The sequence below is a fragment of the Eurypyga helias genome, unplaced genomic scaffold, assembly GCF_000690775.1.
Source record: "Eurypyga helias isolate BGI_N326 unplaced genomic scaffold, ASM69077v1 scaffold13752, whole genome shotgun sequence".
NCBI lineage: Eukaryota > Metazoa > Chordata > Aves > Eurypygiformes > Eurypygidae > Eurypyga > Eurypyga helias.
The window spans coordinates 16,377-38,557 of record NW_010237960.1 but is presented as its reverse complement, the minus strand read 5'-3'; the positions used below and the strand labels follow the sequence as shown (position 1 = coordinate 38,557).

General features: G+C 44.1%; 1 protein-coding gene across 1 annotated transcript in view; it reads right to left on the bottom strand.

Annotated features, from left to right (window-relative positions):
* Positions 1–22,181, bottom strand: part of HS1BP3 (HCLS1 binding protein 3) — a 46,472-nt gene that overhangs the window by 12,277 nt on the left and 12,014 nt on the right. The window contains exon 3 of the mRNA XM_010147679.1: positions 21,569–21,776. Within this exon, the coding sequence (XP_010145981.1) occupies positions 21,569–21,776 (208 nt within the window). The remainder of the gene's footprint in view (positions 1–21,568; positions 21,777–22,181) is intronic.

The following is a 22,181-nucleotide window of genomic DNA, read 5'->3' as shown; positions in this document are numbered from 1 at the left end:
CTTCCGATTACAGCTGCACACAGAAGAGTGGAGTCCTGTTACTTCCAGTTATTTTCACAAGGTTCTCATCACCAAAATAGAACTCATGGATGATATTACCTTGCTACCACCACTTTGTCTCTTAGCAATGGGAAATGCTGCACTGCAGAGACCCCTAAGAGCAAGCCCCACGCAGAACTTAAAAACGGCCCTTTTTGGAAATATATCCTGTTTAATTTACTAAAGGTATCTGCAGCTGTCAGTGACTGATTTGCTAAACTATTTATGATACAAACCTTTTAAAACAGGAGAAACTTCCATGGCTTCTTTTTTTTCACATTTATATTGATTATGGGTATGCCTTGAGTGACTTCTGAATTTGAGCTACTTTTGAAAGGTCAGGTCCAAGGAATTCTCCCAAACTGAAGCATCTGTAAAAGCTGCTTCCAAAACCTGACAAAATCTAAAGTTATAATATGTACAAGCCAGACAGCTTTTACCCAGGACTTCTACATGTACTCAAATTCATTGTTTTATTAACTGTGGTATTACTCAAATGAACCTAAGTATCAAAGGAAAAGGTAAAAAATGACAACTCTTATATTTAACAACAGAAACAGAAGAACAGTCTTTCAGAGCTAACAAATTAATTAAAAATAGAATTAGTAGACACAAATAAATCCAAACTACTGGAAAAGCAACCTCTATTTGCGTAATTCGTGCCTTGCAAAGTATTCTTTGAGAAGTAAATGACAATATAGACAAGGATTTGCCAACCTACATAGTGCCAAAAAGTCTTTGACAAGATCCCTTCTCCATCCAGAGAGTTACAACAGCTCTCCTGATGCATAAGCGTCTGTTTTGCCACAGGTACATATATATACAAGCCAATACATTTCCAAGCAACAGTTCTCCACTCCCGTGAAGTTAACAAGTTCACTAATGATTAGCTGAGGAATTTGCAGCAAACAGTATCAGAATGGTGGGAAATCCTGCGGAAAGGGAAGAGAACCATAAAGAGTGTCATAAAGAACAGCCACGTAAAACATAACTAATGAAACTGAAAGGCCCTGGTAATAACTCTCTGTTTAGTCTAGCCATCAAACCAGCCCACTTACACTGGCTCACTTTCTGTTTTGCCAGGGGACTCCACTGGCAGTTACAGGGCACGGGGCCAAACCCACAGGGCTTGACTGCTACCAGTAGGAACATGAAGTTGTTTTTCTGCCTTCAAGTTGTTTCCCCTCATTGCCCTTCTACAGAAGCCACAGTTGGACTGCCAAGTAATTTCAGCATATCCATACAGGGCCTCTGTTGAGGTCAGTCTCTGACTGGGAAACAGGATTCCCACGGTTCTGTATTTAGCTGTGCCAGTCCAGGCTCTGCGCTACTGAGCAGAGGTTAAGGGATGAGAAAGGGTGCGTAAGAGCCTGCTGAAGGTTCTGGTTTCTCAGCCTTCTTCAGAGGGCCTGAGTGTGTGGCTGCCTGCCTCCTCATCTCATCTCCATATAGTCCTGCCACGTCCCATACGCAGGGGACCAGAGGCTTAGCTGGAAGTGAGCTGATGATGAAGTCACATGCTGGAAGGCATGCAGAGGAGAAGCTGCAAGGATAGTTAAATCAACGATCACAACGTGCTAGGGTGCAGTAAGCTGGTGCAGGGATGCAGAGGCTTTTGGGAAGATAGAAATGAAGGAACATTTAGTCTCCCAAAGCATTACTGTACTCAAGCCCTGTACTTCATTAGCACCCTCTTCATACGTCACACTCACAACCTTGGCATCCGGCATTTTGAAACTACCTGCCTCCAGCTGGCAGAAGATGACCCGTGTCATTCAGAGTTCTTCGTTGCCAAAATAAGCGAACCTTGGAACATCACTCCAGTGAATTTTTAAAATCTTAACAAAAACCAAACCAGCCTTAATGATGACGTATCCTTTGTTTAGCTGAACCTGTTTACCTGACTGAGCTCGCTGACTTCTATACACGAAGCACTGTGAGAATGACTCAGGTAGCACTACCGCTTTCTGCCCTGAGTCCCAAAGGAGTCAAACTGCCTCATAAGTGACCGTAGATAAAGATGAGCCTCCTGACGTGGACCAAAACTGGACGATCAAAAATTAGGGTATGTGAATCCACCTACTCAGGCTGCTGGCACACTTGAAAATCCAGCTGACATTCCTGGCTCCCAAATGATTTTCAAATCACCCGCGGAAACATCAACAAAACCCTGTGTGCAGAAAACACTCACTTTCAAACCCAACCCGTTTCGTGAGCACGATTCTCATGTTATTGTTTACCAACACAACGTAGGTCACTGGTTTGGCAGCCTCCATGCCTCACTGACACATCAAGAATGCAGAAAAGCTTTCTGGTCAGCTGTAGAAAACAGTGATGGGGATGACTAAGACACTCCAAAGTCTGAAGACTTCCAGACCTGTATGTGTGATAGCTGTATTTTGAAATAGTGGATCTCCAGACCTAACACTCGGGGACACAGAGCTTAAATCAAAGGATATGTCTACTGTGCTCAATACAGATGGGAGTCCCTAACCCACGCTCACTACCGGGTTAAAAGGGTGAGTGTAATTACTCACAGTGTGTGTCATTATTCAGAGTAAGCACATCTCAGCACACAGACAAAAATTTTCAGAACTTATTCTGAAAATATGACTGTCTCTTTTTTATAGAAATAAGATTATGCTCCAGGAAGGGAATGTTACAGTAACACCCAAAAAAAAAAAAAGACTTCTTCAGAATATACATATTCATATTTTAGGTATCCATGGGATTTTACAAGGAAAAGCGCTCACTAATATAAATGGACACTGCAACTCCCACAAATCTGCATTCAGGCTTGAACAAAAGAACTACTGCTCAAACAGCAGCAATATTAGCACATCTTCTTAAAAACTGTTTCTGAAAAACAAAGAACCTATACACTAGCTCATGGAGAAAACAAAATGTCATCTGCTGCTTTCCTGTCTTTCAACGGTGCTCATTTTCCAAAGCCACTGGATAACAGCAGGCAGGACAAAACGGGTCATTCTCACCCACTCTGGGCAAGGGATGCCGAATAGAAATTCTAAGCCCGTCAGCTCAACACAGCCTGACTGGTAAGCATTAAGCAACCGTGACAAGTGCTGGCTGCAGGGATATTTTACCTCACACAGTGATCATCTTCTTGTGGACATCGCAGTAACTTTCAGTATTGTATATGGCCCTGGCATATCCCAAAATAAGACAATGCATAATAGACGGAATAAATCTCCTATTAGAAATCATTTAGAAGAAAAGCACTCAATTGCATGCAAAGTTCCTCCTGCTGCAGCCCCCAGATCAGGCCAGCCTTGGACTATTGTTCCAGCAAAGCAACAGATGGAAAGAAAGCCTGAAGAAAAAAATTTTCAAGAGTTCAGTTCCCATCTAGGGACCTGCTTTTGTGGAGAGACTTTTCTGAATGGCTCAGCACTCAGAAGTACCTGTTCTTCCTAAAAGGAGCCAAGCTGTTTGTATAATCTGACTTTAAGATTTCTGACATGCTTTTCAGTGTAATTTGAAAACAGACAACAACTTACAGACAGATAATTTTTGTTTAGTACACAGCTCATTAGCAATAATCATAACATAGAAACATTTCCTAAACTTTTTATCTAAATACCTAAGAAAGCACACAGGCACTCATATGCCTGGCAGAGGAACAAGGGTTACAGATTGGATTACAAAGAAAGAAAATTATCACAAAGGAAATTCCTTTTTCATTTTCCTTTGATTTTCTAGACTAAACCAGAATTTGAGACTTGTTGAAACAAGTTAAGGGCAACAAAACAAAAGTCAAAATATAATTCTGACTAAATTAAACCACAGCAAGGACACTGATCCAGAACCAGACAGGCATAATAAAGTTGCCAATAATGATGAGAAAGAGCTAAAAATACTCAGTAGCATTTTGGATTTCATCTGCAAAGAAGCAGAATGGTATATTCAGGGTTTCTGCCAACACTGAAATAGTCCTTATCCTAATACTCAATGATGCACGTTTTCAAATATGCAATACCAGGTAACAGGCACTAACGTGTTTTCTAAAAAAAACTGGCATCATTCTGCACCCTGGATGTAAGTATTTAACACATTTTAGAACTTCAGGGAGGTTGTAGAGGGCTGAAATTAGAGCTGTTTTAGAAATAAGAAAAGTACAGCACAAAGAATCAAAGAATGGTTTGAGTTGGAAGGAATCTTTAAAGGTGATTCTAGTCCAACCCCCCTGCAAGATGCAGGGACATCTTCAACTACAGCAGGTTGCTCAGGGCCCCGTCACACCTCACCTTGAATCTTTCCAGGGATGGGACATCTACCACCTCCCTGGGCAACCTGTTACAATGTTTCACCATCCTCACTGTAATTCTTCCTTAGATCCAGTCTAAATCTACCCTCTTTCAGTTTAAAACCATCACCCCTTGCCCTATTGCTACAGGCCCTACTATGAGAAGCATGGGCTGATGCGCGCTGCCTTGATGTTTGGTAAAGTCAAAGACGGGCAGATAATCAGATATAATCAGTAATTAAAAGACCATTAATTACTAAAGTATTGCCAGAATCATGCTGTTGTTTTGTTTTTGTGAGGCTACGGGCTTGGTTAATAATGGTATCTTATCCAAGGACTGACACAGCAGTCCTAAGACTTCCCACGGTTTTCTTCCAAAACAGGACCAGGTCCTGCAGAGATCTCACAGTAGCATTGCAGCTATCTGCTACTCTGTAGAGAGAGTCTGAGATACCTCTGCATTAACTTAAGACACTCAGATGCCTCAAGCAAGGAGCGATGAAACCAGAATGCTCTTTTTGGTTCTTCTCCATGGCTGTGGTATGATCAGGACGACAGAAACTCATGTCTTGTTCTGGAATCTTAATTAGTAGAACAGCCACAAGGCAAGCATAATGATAGCAGCATCAGGGCTTGGTATATGCCAGCTTTTCATATGCCCCTAATTATTTTTCTGTTTGTACATTGGGTAGGACTTGATTTCAAAATTATATAAGGAGAGAAACATTGAATTTTGATCTGCTTACCTCTTCTGGAGAACTTTCTATTTTCCTTGTGTCGAGTCTTTGTAATGTCTGCCCACTATCATCCTCTTTCCCCTTTTCATACCTCCTCAATCAATTTCCCCAGGTTTCTGGCCAGTATCAGGCACCATCTTGCTCCATCTCCAGGATCTGCAGTACTGCCTTATCTTCCAGACTGACAATTAGGTCTCTTGGTCATCTTCATCCCTCTTCTCCCCCTATCTGCATTCCGTACCTCTTACCCTCCAGACCTCTATTCTGGACCCTTCTTTTCCTGTTTCAACTCTAAAGATTACTATTGTTGGTAAAATCATGCTTTAGAGAAAGACCAGAGGCTACAACTAAAGGAGAAACAGGAAGCTGCAATAGGAAAGTGGGAAAATGCAAAACGGGAAGGGTAAGGAAAAAAGAGATAACAATAGGCAAATTGGAGAAGGAAGAGAAAGGGAAGAGGTTGAAGTTGATAAAAAATGATAACTAGATATAACTGCTGACCACCAAAAATAAACAGGGTCCTTACCAATCAGTTTTCAATAAAAGATAAAATTCATGTTAAAGCTTAAATAAATGTAAAATCTTTCTGAGGAAAGGAAGCTTTATCAGTAAAAAACATAGGATGAACAGTTTTGACTTAATAAACTCTGCCAGACATTATTTGTTGATGTATTTCCTTTAAGATCACTATCAAAGCTAATAGAATTATTCTCAGGAACAGGCCGTAGCTTTATGTTCTGACCCTATAAAAATTACACTCTAAGAAAAAAAATCCATTCTCTTACACTAATTAAAAATTGTTACAGGTCTGAAGCTCCAAAGACAACCAATTCTTGGGCAAGTACTGTGTTGCCTGCCTCTAAAGTGATGTCTACATGCAGTATAACTCAGCAATAAAATGTGTGACATGAGAATATAAATATGACATCGGTAATGAAATCAACTTGGCAACATTGTCTCTTTAAGAGACATTCTTCACAAAATGTCCTGCGCAGCGTCACAAAGTCAGCCAAGCTTAAACAAACAGGGTGTGAAAAAACCTAGCTAGTGAGCATGTAATCGACCACAACCTCAACAGATTCCAGTGCAAACACAAAAAAAGGCCTCACACATAGGGAATGGAAGGTACTGGAAGTAGCCAGTGATGTGGTAGGAATTCTTACAACTAGCAAGTAAGAGTAACAAATGCAAACAGCAACCACTCTAGAGAAGTGATTAGTCTCTTCCACACTGAAACGGTGAAAAACGCCAAGCACACATGAACATACCACTGTAGCTTCTTTTAGATGTATTTGAGTAACGTCTGAAAAAGCACTGAACACATGAATAGTTGATGCCTCGTTTCCACAAGTGCTGGGCACTCACACCTCTCATCAGAACCAGTGTCAGACTGGTATGTTTTGGAAGAGACCTTTGAAGATCATGTGGTCCAACTTCCCTGCCATCTTCTACCAGACCAGGTTGCTCAAAGCCCCGTCCAGCCTGACCTTGAACACTTCCAATGATGGGGCATCCACAGCTTCTCTGGGCAACCTGTTCCAGCGTTCCTTATGTCCAATCTAAACCTATACTCTTTTGGGTTAAAACTGCTGCTGCGTGTTCAGTCACTACAGGCCTTGGTAAAGGCAAATCAGCAGGACCTGCAATTGCTTAGTGCCTCCTTCCAAGGACAGGCAGCCCGACTGTTCCACATCTACTTTGCAAAGGTTTAATTTTGTGTTATCTGATCTTCACCTTCTTGCAAACAGAATGCCATAATATCCAGCAGCATGACCGGTCGCCTGTATTTGATAGCCTCATGGCCTCATCTTGTGCTCCTCATGAGGAGACAATTTCCCCAGTGCTGCTGCCTCACATGAATTCCCTCCTGATCAGTCGCCTGTATTTGATAGCCTCATGGCCTCATCTTGTGCTCCTCATGAGGAGACAATTTCCCCAGCGCTGCTGCCTCACCTGATCAGAGGGCTGGAGCACCTGTCCTGCGTGGATAGGCTGAGAGAATTGGGCTTGTTCAGCCTGGAGAAGAGAAGGCTCCGGGGAGACCTTATTGCAGCCTTCCAGTACCTGAAGGGGCTACAAGGAAGCTGGGGTGGACAAGTTTGGGCAACCTGGTCTAGTGGAAGGTGTCCCTGCCCATGGCAGGTGGGTTGGAACTAGATGATCTTTAAGGTGCCTTCCAACCCAACCCATCCTATGATTCTATGATTCCTCACCATATCCAAAAGCAGAAGGGGTACAAGAGCCCAGACTGCGGGCACAACTACAGTTTTTATCTGCTTGTGAACAGAAAAGCATCAAACATGAAATGGAACAAGAGAGGTTGTTTGCATCAAAAAACCTCTGGCCTCCCTGATTCCAGAGGCTGTGTAAAACCCTGTCTGAAGGGTGCCCTTTTTTTTTTTTTCCTGGTACCTGCACAGTCCCACCCCCAACCTGAAGAAAACCTCTAGCAAATCACAAGTGATGTTGCAGTCTAAAATTTACCTGACATACCTGTCACACCACATCTAGAGAGCTTAGGAAAAGCCAGAGAAGGGCCAATTACCAAGGCAGTGAGCAGATTCCAGCAGCAGCCAAGCAGAATTTGCACTCAGAGTCAGACTGCTTCAAAAGCAGAGGGTCTCGACTGCTCCACGATAGGGCGCAAGGAGGGAAGATGGGGCTCAGCCTGCTTCCCCGCTGTCTTTCCTCCCCCACATCTTGCTGTTCACAGAGGTCACTTTTTTCTCTTGGCTGCACTGTGGGTAAAACAAACCTCTCACCACAACACAGAGATGGCTCCAGAGGAAATAAAATAGAGAAGGACAGCGAGACATTGTCAGAGCTAAATGATACCGCTGTTGTAGACACAGCCCCACGCTCTGGCTGCTGCCTCTCCTGCTGATCATGAGATCAAAACCTCTTCCATAAAAAGAAAACACAGCTTTCCTGCCTAGAGGTTTCTTGTGCTGTTTTTTTTTTATTTTTTTGTAAGAGAGGTGAGATAAAATTGCTCTGGGTGAAATATTCCCCCGACCGCAGAGATGCCTATTGCACGAAGCAATTCCACTTCTGATGTTGCAGATGCTGCTGGAGGTCAGACTGTATGAACAGTCACGCCAGGGAGCACCGGAGACACAAAACTCTCCCTCCTAAGCAAGGCACTGAGGCTCTGCAGTGGCAGCTGCCAAGGGGCTCTTTCTGCTGCAAGCAGAAAAAATAGCTGACGTAGTTCTGCCTTTTTTAATTAGATTCCTATTTATGTTTTTATCGCTAACTGGCCTGACTTCTCAGCACACAAGCTTTTGCAACATAAGTAATTTCAGGGGCTGGGCCCTGAGCTCAGCGCGCACACAGCTGGCTGGGGTGCTGAACGGGTGGTTCAGGGGGGAAGCGCTGCGAGCCCTTGGTGAAGCACAGCGACATCGGGCACCCAATCGCAGAGACCTACAAATGCAAGCAATCCACGAGCACATGCCTAAAAGAAGAGGAAGTAAGTGGTCTTTACAAGTGTTCTGGCTCACGCCTGAGATCCAGCTCAGCGCTGGTGTTACTTAACAGCCATGATAATATTCTGAAATCATTCTCCTCCTTTTGGCAAAAAAGCTCTCAAAGCACAGCTCACCCAGAGCGGCACTTGCTGTTCCCCCAGCACCCTTCAGAGATGGCAGACAGATAACCTCAGCGAGGCCTCCAACAACCCTCTCATACCCCTAGAGAATTATGACCTGACACAAGCCTGCAGATCCATCCAACTGCTTCACTGCAGACCCTGCTCCTTCCTCCTACTCAGATACCTGATGATCTGCTACAGCCAGCCGTCCCCCTTGGGGCTGCCTGGACTCCAAACGCTGAAGATCCATGTGCTGCAAGGGATACAGCAGGGAAAACAGACCAGGGAGCAGAGATTGTGGGTAGACATGCTGGCAAACAGCTCAGGCGCTCAAATCCCAGACAACGCTAGAGCTCACGCAGGGGCATAAAGCGGCAAGCGTACAGTGCTGTATTAGCCCAAGGAGTGCTCTTCTCAGGGTTAGCTGCTATTGACTCGTGGTGTGAGCTTGAGCAAGTTACATGATCCTTTCGGCCACTCTGCTGACTCACAAATCCTGAATGGACTCAAAGGTTATTAAAGTTATACCGTTTTACGTCAGTGGAGACCGTGGTGAAATTAAACCACCTAGGAAGTTGGAGGGATGTGAGAAATTAACTGAGGTTTGTAAGGGCTATTCTCTGTTAAATACACAGGGGGAGCAGAAATTACATCACTAACCCATGTCAGTGGGAGGGACTAGTGGAAAAGTGATTAAATGATGCTGATGAGAGCAGGGAAGTAACAATTACAAATAACTGCACAATGGTTTAAGCTTCTACTCCCTGGTGTTACAGTGGCTGTGGCAATATTGGAGGAAAGAATAACGATTTCGGGCAGTAAACACAGACATGGGATATTTCAGGATCTGGATCCATAAGGAGAAATGCTACAGCAGACCTTTCACATGCCACATGGCTAGGACAGAGAACCAACATCACAGGACCAGCATGGTTGTACATCAAACATGGCCAAAATGCCAGGTGCTGATTCCTGGGCCTGCCTTGTGCCCCTCACCAAGCCCCTCTGTGCTGCCCACCCAGGTCCTATCTGCAGCTCCTGGCCTCACTCCTGTCTCTATTCATCTTCCTCTGCAGTCCCAAGGGAGGATGCTACTGCCTGCCTATGGTCTGTTCAAGGAAGGGAAGAGTTTTGAGGCTGTGCACCTTCCCACGGCCGGCAGAATTCCACAGCAGAGCTGCCATGAGCACAGGAGGCAGCGCACACACCTACCCTGCTGAGCAAGAGGGATGGGGCAGGACTGTACCCATACTATACAACACTTAGCCTTAGTCTTCCTTCACTCTGTGTGGTGTCCTGGAATTGTTATTTATTTTGCACCTGATTTTCAGTTCAAAGCAGTACAGCTCTGAAGTCATAGCCTAAAACGGAGGGTGCTTATGACATGCTTTGGGCACAGAACAAAGGCATGTGGTGGTGTTTGAAGGAGCAAAGTTTGATGAGATAGTGCCAGAGGACTGCACACAGAGACAAACTTGATGCAGTCTTCTCTATGTCACCTTTCGGAAATGGTCCCTGTGAGGTGTCCTGGGTGCCAGCCCCTCCCAGGAAAAACAGATAAGCAGAGAGCAAGAGACACTGCCCTTTGACATGTTGTCCATTTGTCTGTAGGGTTTAAGGATACCTTAGCATCCTTCGTACCATCCACCGGTAGCATCCATCTTGTAGCGCACAACAGCACCACGATGGCTCCCCACCCATGAGCTGTGCTGCCAACAGCTGGCAGATTGAACAGGCTCCTTCACAAGAGAAAAGGGTACAACAGGCTGGGTTACATCTCCCACCACCTCCCAAAGGCAAACAGTGCTTATTGCCAACAGACTGCAACATATGGATACTCCCCAAACACCTCACAGCCTTTCAGAATTCACTTCCTCTGCACCTCCACACAGCAGGGCGTGTCAGCACTCTTCTTTTACAGATTGGGAATGAAACACAGTCCTGAAAACCAGAAGTGAGCTGTCTACAGTCTAAACAGGATGTCTTGAAACAGAGAATTGAAACGAATTCCTCTGAGACCTTGGCCAGCAGCTCCAGACCACACGCTTCTCCTTCCCATTTGAGCATCCTGCATTGTGTGGCACTGCCCTTGTCTCTTGGCAGCACCACTGAACAAATAAAAACAAGCCCAGTGAGGTCAGGGTTTGCTGCAACAGCTCCTGAGGGAGGAAGTGAGGGTTAGCCCTCAGGAGCCTCTGAAGAATGCGTTTGCTTTTTTCCATGCTACAGCAACATTTGGAGCCATGGCGCTGTCACTCATAGCCAAGACGAGAAAGACAGATGACTGGAACAAGTTTCTAGGATAAGACTGTTACACACAGCAACAGCCTATGCTGGCAGATAACGCATCACACGGATGAAAAATGAGACTTCTTTAGCAAATGGGTCTAGATAATGTTGTAAGGCAGTTTTGAGGGCATGATATCGTGTTTTGTGTTTAATGATGCCTTCAAGAACGCCTCGGATGCTATTACAGACAAAAAGCAATAAAGAAAGGAAGAGAGAAGCTTGGAAATCTTCCATACAAGCCCCTCTGACCAGTTTGTGTATCGTGCCAAATAAGTAGCAGTTATTACAGAAAATCATGGTTCAGAGAGCAGACCTCAGAAAATAGCCTATACCAGCAAAAAACCAAGTCAAGACCTTGTCCTAGCCAACTGACACACCATGGCTTACACCCACATAGTTGAACTCTGTTAGGCTCCAAACAGGCTGGTTGCACCCCTCCAGTCCTGGCCTAGCTCCTGAGCTGTGCCCACCACCACCCAAGAGCGCTAGCTGATGGGAGTCACAGCAGCCAGCTACGTGCTTGCTGCAAAATGCCCTCCGTGTTTTATGATCACAGGGCATCCTGAAGTGCCAGACACACATTCAGCACCGCTGGCACCTAGAAAAGCCTCGTTACAGGGCCCCAACAGCTGCAGTCCTGACTCCTAAATGTGCACCTTTTTCAGGCTGCCCTGTCGACAACCAAAAGCCAACATCTATACCAGCAAATTAACACAGGGCTTGGGCGGAGATACAGTACACAGTATCTGTCTTGAGTTTTTAGCATGTTTCCTGGCATGAATTCAGCCCCGGCTAACTACTCTTTTCTGAAACGATGCCTGGACATAGTTTAGGGATCAGTACAAGCTCAGGGCCCTTCCTGTTTTGCACATGGCCAGCTTGTTCTAGGGAGCGGAAGGATTTAGCTCTGTTGGGAAGAAGCTACTTCATCCTAGTTGGCACAGAGCAAGACCACAGTTCCTGGCTGCTTTTATTTACTAGTTTAGACACAGTCAAATCACCTACCACAGCTGTGTATTTCACTGGGATGATAAATCTTACTCCCTGTTATGATCTGGACATGACTGGGCATCTCAGGCAACATGGAAAGGTTTTGAGTCTTATCCAAAATTTAGGGAAGGTAATGAAAAGCATTTCTTCCACTTCAATGACAGTTGTCATTAACAATGATCTGCATGCCACATTTCTCTGCAAAGGGAAACTTTCCCCCAGGCAAACTATAAAATCAGTTTTATTCCTTTTGCCATAGAGATAATGGAGACATCTGACCTAAGTACTGTGATGTGACCTGAGAAATTCAAGTGCAGAATGAAGAGCTGCAAGAGTCCCAGATGTGTGTTTGTCCTTAAGGACATTCCTTCTTTGCCTGGCACAGGATGATTCCAGATCTGGCCAACTGCCGCAAGGGGCAGCAGCAAGAGCTGTGATCCCCAGGTGTGTTAATTAGTCCCAGCCCATAGTTACAATGCCCAATTCATGCATTTTTTGGCAAAGTTTTACAGATCGCTTCCAAAAATGATTTTCCAAAAACTAATTCTTTTATCCTGTGAAACCACGAGAGAAACTTCTGCAGCAGGTCCATGGGAAAAAGGGAACAATGGTTTTATCAAGTCTGCTGAATTAGGAAATTGACAGCATCAGATGAAAGGAAACGCAAGTCTCCTGTCTCAATTGAAAGTGCAGACACATTCACCACACAGGCAGCTTCTTCTAGAAGAAACAGTTCTGCTATACTTGGTGAACCAAAAAGCAACAGGGCAGCTCTGAATCCATCCCTCATTAGCAGTCTGTCTCATCTACAAGCAGTTCCCTGCATCTGTCGATTAAAGATTTCCCGTGCCTTGGTGAAAGCAGCGGGCTAATCGATGAGGTAATGCTTTTTTATTCTAATTAAGGACTTGAGTCATCCTATTATTGTGAAGTCCATGAAACAAAACATGTTCAAATCTGCCCAATGACATCATGTTCAACCCTCTTTCAAAGCAGAAGTAAAAAAAAAAAAAAAGAAAAGACACTTTTGATTCTGTATAGTTGTAAATTTATCCTCCACCCCTTCTAAAGGATCTCCTGCCTCCTAGGAACCTGTCTCACTTAAGTAAGGACTTGCTTAATACGCCAGCAGAACGGCTCGCGGCAGCGTCTGCATGCCTTCGTCGCTGTTTAGTTCTGCAGTGCTACAGATGACCCCACATTGCTGTTAAACAGGATGGGAAAATCAAAAGCTGAGAGTTCACTCAAAGGACTATGGGAATGATTTCAAAGATGGTGCCAGCTAGTGGCAATGGTATTTCGTTCCAGTTCCCTGACATTACTTGGCTCTACAATTCTTCTATACACAGACAAGTGTGTGGTACGTTTTACTGCTTCAATACTCTGTAAACAATGAACCAGGTCCATTAAAAATCCTGTGACATCTTCCTTAAAAGCAGACATACCTATTTCAGCAAGCTGGTCAAATTCCAAGCCGGGGATTTACATCAGTGCAATTCCCCCTGCATTTCCAGCTGAATTAGGTGTTCTTCACCTCTGATGCTGCAGTGAAGTGTTGCACTAAGCTATTAAGTCTTTGCTGCATTTTACCCCAGGTGTAGTTACATTTGTGTTCTGCTTGAAAACACAGCCGGATGGCATACACAGCTGTAACACTGCACAGTCTACAGAATTATTTGCAGTCCTCTGGGTTTAGGATGATGGTATAAACACAAATTTACTATTTATAAAATCCATCAAAGTATATTCAGTGTTCTAATCAGAAAGAAAATGAAGCACATTAAAATAATTACTTAAACTCCTTCCCAAAGGATCCTCATGTTCCAGCTGTGTATGTACTGAAATCACTCAAGCCAGCCACGACAGAAACTCACCACTGAAGTTTAACCAAGGCAACTGCTTCAACATGCAACACAAAACCTGGGGAAACGATGGCTGCATAATCTTATGGGACCAAAAATCCAACACTGGATCAGGAAATATGAATGCAGACAAGGATAATGCTGGCACAGAGGAAGGACTCTCACAAGTTTTCCTTAGGTCAGGGAAGTGACTATTTCCAGAATAAAAGAAAACAAAGAGCAGCTGACATTAGAACCGTAAGTTATGCATCCACTCCTCTACGAATCTGTCTGACAATCTGAATGCCCTAGCTTTCATCCCAAGGTGCAGTTCTTTCTAATTGCAGATGTGGAAGTAGGAGGAGTGTTATGGCAATCACCTGTTAAATATGTGCTCCTGAAGGAGTACTTATGGATGCAACATATGCCAACTGCAAGCCCAGGAGCACAGGAAAATCTCAGTTTTCCAGAGCGCACTTACGCTCAGTTAGCACTACCACAGACCAGCAATGAGAGAAGAGGGCTGAGTCCTTCACACATCCAACTCGAGTTCCCTGGTTGGAAAGCACAGCTGGAAAAGGTCCTCCATTCCACCACTTGGAGCCGCCCAGGCCTTGGTAGAGTTCTCCCAAGGAAAACACATTCTGAGACTAATCACTCTGAAGACAACACAGAATGAATATGGATGATTCTATGAGATTCTGTAGCTAAACATGGTTTCATTTTCCATTGTTTTCTTTCACACACCCTCAACCTTCCATCTAGGGGGGACAGCAAGATTTGCAGTGAAGAAGCATGTGGGAAGCTGTGCTCAGGAGATGGGAATGGAGGCAGAAGGGAAAGCAAAGCTCACTGCATAGGAAAGCAACACTCACAAAGCACCTATAAACATAAAACAAGTTCAGGACAGACAAACTGGAGGGACTGAATTCCTGCAAGGAGAGCATCCTTACCATCCTGCTTGTTTCCCTAGCCACTCAGTTGAAACACCTCCAAGGAAAGGCTATAAGGTTGCCCCTAGAAAGGGTTGAGAGCAGACAATTTGTGAACAGAAAGTGAGGCTTATCCTTTACCTGAATGGGTAATACAAGCTTTTTCCTGCCTTTTCTTCTTTTTCCTCTCTTTGATGGGAAAAGACACTACACCAAACTATGTCCTTGGTTTTCAGAAAAAATTCAACTGTCAGGAATGTTTCCGTAGAAGACCAAAGGGGTGGTTTACTGTGATCCTGCAAGTTCCCAATCCGACAGCAGCTGGACTGGAATTGAGACAAATACTTGTGTCACTTGGCAAAGTGACGGTCGAACATGCCTTGCGACCTAAGCTTGTGACTCAACAACTGACAGAAAATAAAGATCTGCCTGTTTAAATCTCTGAGAGCTTCACAGCTGTGAGCACGGATGCACACACTGCTAGGAAAACAAGGCTCGCTCTTTCTTTTCTTGTTCATTGTTTTTAACAATCTGAATTTCATTAAAGAAAAAATAACCTGTATCTTCTCTCTTCTTTGATGTTTTGACACTTTCACTCTCTCTCAGCCCCTCAGGACAGACAGACAAGTGTTTCTACTGTTGTGCATGAATCCCACTGGATTCACAGGGGAAGTCACACACGTACCTGGCTAGACCAAAAGGCAGTTGTGAACTTCTGAGTTGCTGAGAAGCAGAAGGACATCTGAGGAGTGGCATCCTAAGGAGCGGCAGGAGTGCAACCTGCCAGCCAAGGACCAGAAGGCACAGCAGCTGAACACAACATTTTGACAAGTTTGTTCCAGACCATCTGTCCAGCAGACAGCAGCTGTGCTGTGACACAACCCCAGCCTGCAGAAATTCTCTTCCTTGGAGGTGAAAAATCCACCAGTAGGCATACTGCACTCACCTACTACAGCTCTGGGCATTCCATCAGTGAAACCACTTGGAGATGCTAAATGCAGGACTCCCCTTAAACTGGTACCTGCCTCTTTATCAGCCATTCTCAGCAGCCCAATGTTTCTGGCAGAGAAAGAAAGATCAAACGTTGCCACTTCTTTCTCCCCTAAGGACAAAAGGCTGAGGCCATCCTAGGCTCCTCCACCACAACAGGGAAGAAAAGGAGAGTAAAGGGAGCACTGGGATGAACCTGGGTGGCTGGGAGTGACGAAGGTGTAGGATGTGACCCAGAAACAACTGCTGGCTTGTGTGCCAGCCTACCTCCTCCTGCAGTCATCCTGGCTCTGCGGGGCTCTGGCAAGGCCAGTGTTGGCTGCCTGGCTGCTCCTTCCCTGCCAATCTACTGCTCAAAGCAACTGCTCATTTTATCAGCAGCCAGAAAAGGCCCCAAGTACTTTAATAACCTCCCTACCAACTAAACCCAGCAACGGCAAACCTCTGGCACCAGTGGTGGTTGAGCCTGACCACAGCAGCAACTAGCTAACAAGGCTTTTAAAAACTTGGCAGAAGGCTCCCAAAAGGTCAGCCCTCATCCACCCCATCCCTTCCTAACTACTGTCAGGAGTTAGCAGCATCTGCATTTAAGCACAACAGATGCAAAGCTTCCACCTACTCACAGGCCTTAATTCCTCCAGGAACGCACAAACTTGAATAAGGAGAAGCCACAAGGGGAAATCTGCTGAAACAATAGTAAAGGTAGAGTGGAGACAGAAACCCTCCAAGGACTCATGAGGAGACAGAAGAGCTCTTGCCTGGGGAATACCCACCTCTGGGGTCTGTGCAGTCTGCCAGGAAAAACCTAGGGCTGAGGGAGGATATTCTGTCACTTCAAGATTTAGGGAGGCAAAGGAAAAAGGATGGAAGGGAGGGAACCACATGTGGAGGAGAGGCTCCTGTGTGAGCTGATGGAGGCAGGAAAGCATAAGAAAAGGTGGGTTCTCCCAGGCTGGCGAGCAAATATTGCTACCTCAGAAGTTAATTGCAGCTGAAGAACTGCATGCACAGGGCTACTGCATGCTTTAACCCAACAAGCACTCACACTCCATTTGCAAAATTGTTGCTGCTTTGTTCAGAGGAGCTAGCCTGAGTCATCTTAATCAGCTGCTGTCCCAGTTTTATTGGAGTAAAGTGAATACAAGTATTAAATTCAGTTGTTTTAACTACGAAGTCAGAGAAAAGTGATGCTAAAGCTCTTGGCTTCAACCTACAAGCAATAAAACTACATAGGTCATCCACAGAGGGAGGAGACAAAACCCATCACTGTTACTGTGATGTGTTTTTTAAACTGTTTAAAGATTCAGAGCTAGAAATGCCTAACTTGGTCCTGCTTGGATCAAGTAAAAAACATCCACAACCAGTTGCCTGAATTTCCTACGGAAAGCAAAACTCTAAGGAACCCTCAGGGCAGACAGGGAACAAACCTGGCAGCAGGCAGAAAGCTAACCCCTATGGGCAGAGGAGCTCATACTATTTTTTAGTAATTCCTTCATACCCTGGCCTAGCACAGGGCCTCAGTTCAACAACTCAACTGTTGGGGCAGTCCCTGGTAATCCCCTGGAATGGAACAACTTCCCATCTTGTAAACCATCCTAATCACTGTCCAGGAGGCAGCACAGGCCAGCAGCCATTTCCAGTGGGCATTCTGGATGTAGCAAACGTAATCTGGAGCACGGGAGAATGTAATGGCATAAACACGGCCAGATACTGCCCAGTCAGCCTCAGCCAATGTGCCGTGGCACAGCCGAGCTGATTAGCACTGCTGCTGCTGAGGATTCCTACTTTACACATCTCTCTTCACTCCATGCAAATCTTCTCTCAAACCACCGCCAAATTACAGCAAATTTTCAGCAGTTATCATCAAGAACACCCTAGTGGCGGATCAATAGCTCCTCCATCTTATGCCTGTCTTCCATGCCCTTCCCTCCAGATGATTAGCCTCTTTCAGATCTTGTATCCTTGCTTCTTTCACTCTTGAAGGCCTGCAATTGTGACTAGCCACATTGTAATATTTTGCAATTTACCAGGAAAATGCTTTAAAAGACAGCAGTGTTCAAAGACACTGCACTCAGGTGTATTGTCAAAGTGCCATGGGAGCCTACCAAGCACTTAAATATATGTTTCTGCAGAAATTGAGATAAATGGATCTAAAGAAGAGTGGTGAAGAGCAGTACTGCATTCACTTTAAGGACAAGAATAGAGACAAAGGTAAGTCAAGAATGGAAGGGACCTTAAAGCCCACCTAGTTCCAACTCCCCTGCCATGGGCAGGGACACCTTCCACTAGACCAGGTTGCTCAAAGCCTCGTCCAGCCTGGCCTTGGACACTTCCAGGGATGGGGCATCCACAGCTTCTTTGGGCAACCTGTTCCAAGTCAATATACTTGATACTGTCCATACAATGTGGAGCAAAATACATATCTGATTTCCCACTTATAAAGTAATTAAAATGTTTTAACAAAGGGATATTCTAACAATTCTGTCTTATCAGAAAAAAAAAGATGCTAACTTTAAAAGAAATAGTTTGTCTATGACAGCCTTGTGACTTACAGGTCACTGCACACTTACACTGCCAACAAAAATGAAACAGAGCTAGACATGTGACACTGCTACGAAAGTGAGCACATTATATTAATGCCCTCCTGCACACTTGATGTCAAAGGACCATCTTGCTCAGTATCAGGAGTGCTTGTTCTCACAGGACCCTGTATATTCTGTCCAAAGCTGGAAAGATTTCTACAAATGTCCAGGAAAACTTGCAGAGTAACTGGTGACAATGCAATGGAATAACAATACTCTAAACCATCAAGAAGGTGACTGGGAGAAGAGAAAGTACACTGCTCAAAAACATATTTAAAATTAATTTTAACACTGCATCCCACAGATGTAACCTATTTTTGATTGTGTTCTATTCTAGGAAGAGCCAGAAGCCGAAAACTTCATGAGAAATCTGTATTATGCTTTCTGAAATGTCCCTGATGTGGACAAGAAAAAAAAGCCAGACTTTCTGATGTTAAGAATCCTACAAATGGCCCAAGATCACACTGCTAACACAGAAAGCAAGCTTTTGGGCATGAAAATCATATAGCAGGGAAACACAAAGTTTGCAGTCCACCATTTATGCCCACAAAAGCTGACGAGCAGAAGTGGCAAGTGAGTCACCCACCAGTCGCGAAAAAGCAACTCTGACACAGCCCTGAATGCAAGGAAGAGAATCAGCACAACCTGGATGTCTCCCCCAGGCAAAAGGAACCAGACCATTATGAGCTTCCACCTGGATGATCACCAGCAATACAAAACCAGCAAAAAGACCCTCGGTTAGCATTTTACCCTTAAGGCCAGTACATTTAACTGGAGATCTGGTAGTTCAGCAGCACAGCAGCAGTGCTGGGCACAATCCAAGTCACAGCCTTCTGGCCCAGGAGGAAAAGTTGTTAGCAAATGAAGCGTACTGACAACATATGGAGGCCTGTGCTGTTTCATCCTTGTCCAGAAAGAAAAAAAAACCCTGTATGATTATGCCAAACACATGATTCAATTTAGGTCAGAGCTCTGCTGCTCCAAGCACCCTGGCCACTGATACTGCCTGAAATGGACTGTCTTGTTGCAGTGCTGACTTCACATCTTTTCAAAGGTTTTTCACAGGGGAAAGGATCATGGATTTGGTGTGGGATTTTTTCTTTGGTTGGTTGGTTTTTTAAACCTCAATTTGCTATGCATTAGGGAGTCGTTTACCACTAAACATATTTATCCAGTCTGCATCACTTCCTTTTTTATTCATCCCCATCTCAAAGTAACTTCAAGCACGTCTGAAGCATTAAAGCTGTGAGGCCTGCAAGCTCCCTCTTCAAGGCATGTAAGCACCCAAATTTTAATGGGCATAGAAAACACCCTAAGACGGTCACCCAAGAAACACCCATCCACTGAGAGCTAAGCTCCTGCCTTTGGCCTCTTACCCAGACACTTATTAGATGGTGTAACGCTGGGATACAATGCTTATGTCTGACCTGATCTCTGTTGATGTGAACTGCAAATATCTTCATGGAAGCAGGGTGAGTTACCGGAGAATAACAGACAATGCAGAATCATACTCAGGATTCTCATTTCCACTTTCATTTTTCTGCCTCGACACTGTACATGTGAGATTTACAACAATAACAAATGCATATGGAGATTTTTTTATATTATAGATGGCCAACCACTGGTTTAGAGTGAAAAACGTCTGACTGTGTAACTGTCACGCTGCAGCTCTGTACCAGTAAAGACCACACTCCTTATATAAATGAAGTTATTCTGATTCGTTAAGAATTCTGCTCTCGAAAGGAATGGGAGCAATAAACTAAATGAGGATAAAAGACCAGATCTTGTCATCTCTCGATGCACTAGAAGACCAAAATAATCAAGACTTTCAAATGCTATGTCAAACTGTGCAGAGCAGAAAAGCAAACTTCTTGCTTGTTTTGGCACAGCAAGTTCTTTACAGCTTCTACTTGTTTTAAGTCATAAAATACAACATGGCATTTTCTAACCCAATAGATCATTTTCCTATCCAAAAAAGGACAGCTTCTTTTGTAAACTTACCAGCTAAGGACCACTTTGTGGGAAGGACTGCTTTATCTAACTTCTTACTGTAAATAGTTATTTAACTTTTTTAAACTCTTCTTCAACAAAAGAATAATTTTGATGCTGAGTAATTAAGCACGTGCTTTATCAAAAGAATAATATTTAAAGTTTTCTGGTGATACGTTAAGGATTAAATACTTCAAGGAAAATGGAAGATATCTGGACATCCACAATTACATATGGTTGTAATAGCAGGAGCAAAGTCCAAATGGCACTTCCAGTATTAATCATTGTAGTTGACCTGACTTAGCCTGGGAGACTCCAGCTTAGAGCCTGGAGTGAATGATCCCCTTGGAAATGATTCAAGGTAATTGGGAAACACCAAGAGAGGGCTCTGGCTTGTTACTATCAGTTGCTGCCTATTCCTATAAAGAAGCACTTTGAAAGCACTGTCTGGGTCCAAGACAAGGAGCATTCAGTAGTGGCTGGTGATTATGGGTGGCTGAAACAATTCAGTTGAGTCAGTCAGTGCTTACTGAAGATCAAGAACAGCTAAGTCTTTTCTACCTGGGCATCTAAAACCTGAGACACGCCAAAAAAAGTAGTCACTACTCATGATCCCAGCCACTGAGAAACTAAATTTGGTCCCAGGCTTCAGTAGTTAGAAAAGTTGTGGGGAATTAAGTGAGAAATTCCATCTTGAAGTGAAGAAAATAACAATGAAAATTACTGGACACGTAAGCAAACCCAGATACTAACACCAGTAAGCTCTGATTCAACTACTGTTTCTCAAGCTGTTATTGCTTATGCCTTAGCGGCATTTAGCATGTTACACCTTCAGATAAGGGAAGAAGGAAAGAAAAGACAATTTGAGAACATCATGACTGAAATGCTGGCGCTTTTGGCCTTTACGCTACTGTGATTTTACCTCCTTGTAGACACGTGAGCTCAAAAGCAGTTCCTTACGCTGCAAACCCCAGTATATTCCAGGACAGCACATCCCACGGATCCTGGTGGCTTTAGATTTGGTGGTGGGACCCTGCAGTGTCCAGCAAAGTGCCTACTGTAGCTGAGACTGTTATCAAGGCATTCACAGTGTCCCTCTGTCCCTTGGATTTCCTGAGGAATGCACAGAAGAGGCACTACAGTCTCTTCCCTCTACTGAGTCGCCTCCTTCATAAGTGCAGAGGCCTCTTCTCCCTTGTGAAATTCAGCTGAAAGTGGTTGATGTTACAAAATGTTGGGATGAGGGGACAGTGACATAGAACAGCCTTATTTGTTTAGAAAACCAGGCTAAAAACTAAACAATAAAGGCACTACCAGCCATACCTGATTATACCAAGAGGGTCTAAAACTTCTTCCTCTTCTTCCTCCTCTTCCTCTCTTTTGGCATTTTCCACTGATGAAAGCTGTGAGATTAAGTCAGGTGTCTTCTCCTCTTTGAAAAAATCCAGTGTCTCATTTTCTCCATCTTCTTTCTCCTTGTCATCCGGAATGTTTTTACCCTTGAAGTCAATGGCACTAGTAGATTTTGTTCCTCCAAAATACAATAACAGATGCAAAACTGAGTACACAGGATAACAACTATGTTTTACGTAATACCTTGCACCTGTTCCTGATGGTTTTGTTTGGGGAATGAAGGACAGGATGGGCTTTTGTGAAACCCTTTCAACATTCCTGACTGTCCCTTCTATCCACTGATGTGTCATTATGTATCTGATCTGTTTACTGATTTAAAGCAGTTAAGTAGAGGAAGACAAAGGAAATGAACTTTATCTGAGACATAGCAGCACACGTCTAATCTGCTTATTTATGTTCCTTCTACAGTCAATAGAAACAACAGAATTTCTACATGGTGATTCATCCCATCCAAATAAAAAGTTGTCTTTAGAAGGAGTTTCCCCTCTGAAATGCCTGTTTCTCTCCACTGGCTACAGAGAGG